Genomic DNA, 6,395 nt, shown 5'->3' with positions numbered 1-6,395 from the left:
ACCTAAATTCGCTCTGGCAGTTACAAAAGTTCTGTGATGTAGAAATATCAGTTGATGGATCAGTTGTGAAGGTGAGAAAACATTATTTTAACTTTTTTATTATTTTTTGTCAATAATTGAAAAAAAATATCTTGTATATGTACAACCAACCAAATTCTTTTATTATTATTCCAGGCTCACCGTGTAATACTCTCGGCGGGAAGTAATTATTTTAAGGCCATGTTTACCTGTGGATTAACTGAGAAAACAACATATTCTTCAATAGAAATTAAATCTATGAAATTTAATATATTAGAGCAGATCATCGGATTCATATATACTGGTAAGTAACATTTCAGTTTTCATATTTATAAAAAAAAAAACGGTATTTTTATTTTGTTACTTATATCTTAATCTTTAGGAAACATCGAGGTAACAGCTGAAAACGTTCAAGAGTTAATAGTTGTTGCAAACATGCTGGTAGTTCCCCACGTTGTACGTATTTGCACAGACTTTCTCAGGAGTGAACTTCATCCATCCAATGCTTTAGGAATTTACAGGTAACGTGACTAATTTTTATTTTGTAATTTTTTTATTCTTGTTCGGTTCTGTTTTAATTTGATTAATTCTGATTCGATCTGATTCGATTCTAAAGAGGGTGTGTTTATTTTTTTTTTTTTACAGGTTTGCTGAGGCCTATTATTTAGTAAGCTTGTTGAATTGTTCGCGGGACTTCATCTTCTCCAATTTCGTAGAAGTGACAATGGAGCAAGAGTTTCTTGAGATTCCTAAAGGAACTCTACTATATTTTTTGGATTCGGAGTATCTTCATATTGACTCTGAGTTTCAGGTAATTATTAGATATTTTTCTTTTTATTTAATATTTATTTATTAAATAAAAAATCTAATTTTTTTGTGGTTTATTGCAGCTAGCTCACTTTCTTTTTCTTTTGTTATATTGCAGGTATTCTCTGCTGCCATCAGATGGATTACACAAGAAATAACTGATAGACTTTGTTGGATTCTTGACATTTTAAAACGAGTAAAATTATCTTTAATTTCAAGTAAACTAATAGAAAAATCAATTAATGAGTGCTCTGACATCAGATTGAAAGTTAACCTTAAACAGCAGATAAATTTGGCTAAAGAGGAAGCCTCCTTTTATGTCCAGCCAAGAATTTGTACTCGAAAGAAAATTTATGTCATAGGTGCAAGGAGCAAATGGAGTAGATTCAAGAAGTTTAAATATTTTAACTTGTGTAAAAGTGTAGAATGTTTTGATACCTTTAGGAAGGAATGGCAGAAAGTTTGCCCGATGAAAAAAAAAAGTGAAAGGCCAGAAATAGCAGTCTTACATGGGAAAATTTTCGTTGTTGGAGGGAGGGGACCCAGACCCTTTCCGATTTTGGCGGATGGCGAAGTTTATAATCCACAGGAAGATAATTGGACTGGGATATCTTCTATGGTTACCCCACGATGTGATTTTGGATTATGCGCTCATGGAGATTACCTTTATGCCTTCGGTGGTTGGACGGGATCGGTCGTCGAAAAAAGTATTGAAAGATATGACCCTATTACAGATGAGTGGAGATTATTAGAATCAAATATGCCAGAAGCTAGAAAAAAGTAAGTACAATTGTAATGTTAAAAATCAACCATTTTCAAATTAGATTTACTGACTAATAGTAACTGATAATGAGAAAATGTAGCAGTAGCCTGTACTGTTTTTTTTTTCTTTTTCTCCTTTTCTTTTCTTTTACAGGATGGGAATAGTAGAACATCGAGGTCTTATTTACATTATTGGTGGATATACGTACACTTACAATCCCCTGCATGATCTTCTCTCATACAATCCTGTGACTGGGGAGTGGAAGAATCTAGCACCAATGCTAGGTCCACCATCTAAGACGATAGGCGTTGCAGTTTTAGATAACTTTTTGTACGTAGTAGGTGATAATAATGGGAAAAAATCAATGGAAAGATATTCTTTTGAACAGGTAAGATTATGAGATTATATACGATAAAGTTTGAATTTTCAATTTATAATACTTAGTGAAAAGGGATAAAAAATTTATGACCTCCCTCCCTTCCTTTTACCTTTTTTCTTTTACTTTCTCACAGAACAAATGGTTTAAGTGTTCATCAATGTATTTCGGTCATAGCCCAGCAGTTGTTGCTACAAATTCTCTGTTATATGTCATAGGCGGTGACTACAGTAGAAATTATAATAGCCTGGTAAGGAAGAATGAAAAGAATGCTTAATGAAAAATGATAATATTTATTAATAATCTTTATAATCCAAAGTTTTAACCTCAAACTATTTTTTTTTCTTTTTAGATATCTGTCGCTAATGTGGAGTATTTCGACCCTAAGAATAATAGGTGGATAAACTGTACATCACTCCCTGAGGGTCGGTCTGATGCTAGAGCAGTTTCAATTTGACAATCTTATCTGAACTACCTACTGATGTAGAAATATTATCAGCTGATGGATCAGTTGTGAAGGTGAGCGAGAAATATATTTTTTGCATACAATCACATCAGCTGCCTCACTTATGGGAAGACTGCCACAACCATCCCAGAGACAAATAAAAAAAAATCTGATGTGCCCTTACACTTCCTCACTCTCCCTTACACCCCCTCACTCTCCCCTCCTTCTAGTCACAGCCCAGCCGGCATTTGATATTATTAACATAAAATGAACCGGAAACTTGATATCTCTTCTCTCCCAAGCTCAAGATCAAGAATATCCCACGAGAAACTTTAAAGTCTCTTCATCCTCCTCTCATCTCTCTTCAACACACACACTTAAAATAAAAAAATAAAATACTTCTGTTGCTGGCTGTAGTTTATAGTTGTTACTGTTTGAAGAAGCAACAGAAGAATCACCACCACAACCACCACCACTACCACCACCACCACCACCATCACCACGGGTATTACCAGATATCACCACACCACCACTAAAAACAAAACTGACAACTGGTTAGTATTACATTAGTATCTGAAGATGGCGGCTGCACATGTGGAGATCTCTCATTACGAGGAGGAGGAGGAGGAGGAGTGTAAATCTTATCCTAACTACCTGCAAGACTGCATACATTTCCTCTGGCAGTTACAACAGTTATGTGATGTAGAAATATTATTAGCTGATGGATCAATTATGAAGGTGAGTGAGTGATATATCTTTCTCTGCCCTCCATCACCCAAATCTTAAAAAACAAAAACTGATGGATTACATTTTATTTCACAGGCTCACCGTGGAATACTGTCAGGAGGAAGCGATTATTTTAAGACAATGTTTACGTGTGGATTTGCTGAGAAAACAACACAGTCAATAGAAATGAAGTCTATGAAACCCAATATATTACAACTGCTCGTCCACTTCATATATACTGGTAAGGGGAAACATTTTAAGTTTTCATAATGCTGCTATACTTATATTTAAATTAAAACGAAATACATTATGAATAAAAAACTTTTTTTAATACTTTAGGAAAAATGAAGATAACAGTGGAAAATGCACAGGAGTTAATTGCGGCTGCGAACATGCTGATGATGTCCCGTGCTGTACGGTTTTGTACAGACTTTCTTAAGAGTGAACTTCATTCATCTAATGCTATGGGAATTTACCGGTATGTGCAGTATAATAATTAATTATTTTCAAACTATTTATATAATACGACGTAACTAATTCCATATTGTTTTTTTTTTAAACAGGTTTGCTAAGGCCCATTATTTAGTAAGGTTGCTGCATTCTTCGCGGGATTTCATCTTTTCCAATTTCGTAGAAGTGACAATGGAGGAAGAATTTCTTGAGATTCCGAAAGAAATTCTACTGTATTTTCTTGAGTCAGAGTATCTTCATATTGACTCTGAGTTTCAGGTAAAATAATTTTTTTTATTTAATATTACAAACTTTCAACTGACTTTATATAATAAAGTTTTAATCCCCAACTATCAAAATTAACTTTCTCTATTATTTATTGCAGGTATTCTCTGCTGCTATTAGATGGATTACACGAAGAACTAATAGATATGGTTGTTGGTATTTTGACATTTTAAAACGAATGAAATTATCTTTAATTTCAAGTAAACTAATAGAAAAATTAATTAATGAATGCTCCTCTGATATTAGATTTAAGGTTAACCTTAAACAGCAGACAAACTTGGCGGCCAAAAGGGCAGCCTTATATGTCCAGCCAAGAATTTGTACTCGAAAGAAAATTTATGTCATAGGTGGATTAAAGAAAGAAAACTATTACCAAAATAAATTTAAAAAAAGTGTCGAATGTTTTGATATCTTTAGGCAGATATGGCAGAAGGTTTGCCCCATGAAAATTGTGAGAAATTCACCAGGAATAGCAGTCTTACATAGAAAAATTTTCGTTGTTGGAGGGATTGGAAAGGAGAGTCAGATTTTGACGGATGGCGAAGTTTATAATCCACAGGAAGATTATTGGACTGGAATATCTTCTATGGTGATCCCACGGTGTAATTTTGGATTATGCGCTCATGGAGGTTATCTCTATGCCTTCGGTGGTTGGATGGGATCGGTTATGGAAAAAAGTATTGAAAGATATGACCCTATTACAGATGAGTGGAGATTATTAGAGTCAAATATGCCAGAAGGTAGATCCAAGTAAGTACAATAACAATTTTCAAATTGGATTTACTGACTAATAGTATGAACACTGATAATAATGAGAAAATATAACAGTGCCTATACTTTTTTTCTTTTTACAGCATGGGTATAGTAGAACATCAAGGTCTTATTTACATTGTTAGTGGATATATGGACTTTTACAACCCCATGCATGATCTTCTCTCATACAATCCTGTAACTGGGGAGTGGAGAGCACTAGCAGGACGTGCTCCACCTCGCTACAACTACATGGGTGTTGCAGTTTTGAATAACTTTTTGTATTTAGTGGGTGGCCTTCTTTTTAATGAAGAAGCGGAAAAATCACTAGAAAGATATTCTTTTGAACAGGTAATATTGAATTACAGTAGTGAAAAGGGAGTAAAAATTGTATAACTCCCTTCTTTTCTCTTTCCCAAGACAACAATAATGATTTAAGTATATTGAAGAAGAATTTTTGTAATACTGTATGTAGTGTAATGAAAAGAGGGAGTAAAAATTGTATAACCTCCCCTCCCTTCTTTTCCTTCCACAGAACAAATGGTTTAAGTGTTCATCAATGAATTTTGATCGAAGTATCCCAGCAGTTGTTGCCACAAATTCTCTGTTATATGTCATAGGAGGTCACCGTCAAAATAACCTTAATAGATTGGTAAGAAAGGGAGAATGGCAATGGAAGAATGAAATGAATTAATTATATGGAATGAATTATATTACAATTTTAACCTTCTAACTTTTTTTTTAGGTATCTGTCGCTAATGTGGAATATTTCGACCCTAAGAATAATAAGTGGATGAACTGTACATCACTCCCTGAGGGCCGGTCTTATTCTAGAGCAGTCTTAATTTGACTCCCTAAACCTTCCTCAAGACTGATATTATCTTCATATTTCCATTTAAAAAGGTTTGCTTTCTATCTTTTAATTTAACTTACCTAACATGAAATTTGAAAGTATCCTTATAATTAGTATCTGAAGCTGCATGTGTGGTGGAGCTTTCTCATCACGAGGAGGAGAAGGAGGAGGAGGAATGTAAATCTTATCCTAACTACCTGACGATATACATTTCCTCTGGCAGTCAGAAAAGTTATGTGATGTAGAAATATTATTAGCTGATGGATCAGTTGTGAAGGTGAGTAAGTGATACTTTAGGAAACATCGAGATAACAGTGGAAAACGCACAGGAGTTAATTGCGGCTGCGTAGTAGACTAAAATCAATCAAATTTATCTACTCTTTTTTTGACATTTTGAAACAAGTGAAATAAAGCTTATCCTTAAAAACATACAGTAGCAGCAGCAGCAAAACTTTTGTCCAGCCAAGAATTTGTACTCGAAAGAAAATTTATGTTATAGGTGGAATTAGATACAGATCAAATGAGTATACATTGAAAAGTGTCGTCGAATGTTTTGATACCTTTAGGCAGAAATGGAAGAAAGTTTGACCTTGAAAATTGGAAGAATTTCAGAATTTCGCCAGAAATAGCAGTCTGTCTTACATGGAAAAATTGTCGTTGTTGGAGGGGACAGTCTGCAGATTTTGGCAGATGGCGAAGTTTATGATCCACAGGAAGATGATTGGACTGGGATATCTTCTATGGTGACCCCACGATGTCATTTTGGATTATGTGCTCATGAAGGTTACCTCTATGCCTTCGGTGGTAGGACGAAGGGATGTGATTACATATCCCCAAATATTGAAAGATATGATCCTTTTGCAGATGAGTGGAGATTATTAGAGTCAAATATGCCAAAAGTTATATCCCAGTAAGTACTGTT

At 34.5% G+C, this 6,395-nt stretch overlaps 1 protein-coding gene across 1 annotated transcript; it reads left to right on the top strand.

Annotated features, from left to right (window-relative positions):
- Positions 1-1,585: 1,585 nt before the first annotated feature.
- On the top strand, positions 1,586-6,383 carry LOC121857999 (kelch-like protein 28; the record flags this gene model as incomplete). Its single annotated transcript, XM_042354229.1, has 4 exons — positions 1,586-1,605; positions 1,742-1,918; positions 4,767-4,971; positions 6,187-6,383. Coding segments are annotated over exons 1-4 (599 nt in total), but the record flags the coding sequence as incomplete, so codon positions are not given.
- Between the last annotated feature and the right edge of the window lie 12 nt (positions 6,384-6,395).

This window comes from Homarus americanus, unplaced genomic scaffold (genome assembly GCF_018991925.1).
Source record: "Homarus americanus isolate GMGI-L3 unplaced genomic scaffold, GMGI_Hamer_2.0 scaffold31866, whole genome shotgun sequence".
Classification (NCBI taxonomy): Eukaryota; Metazoa; Arthropoda; class Malacostraca; order Decapoda; family Nephropidae; genus Homarus; species Homarus americanus.
This window is presented reverse-complemented; position numbering and strand designations above follow the sequence as displayed.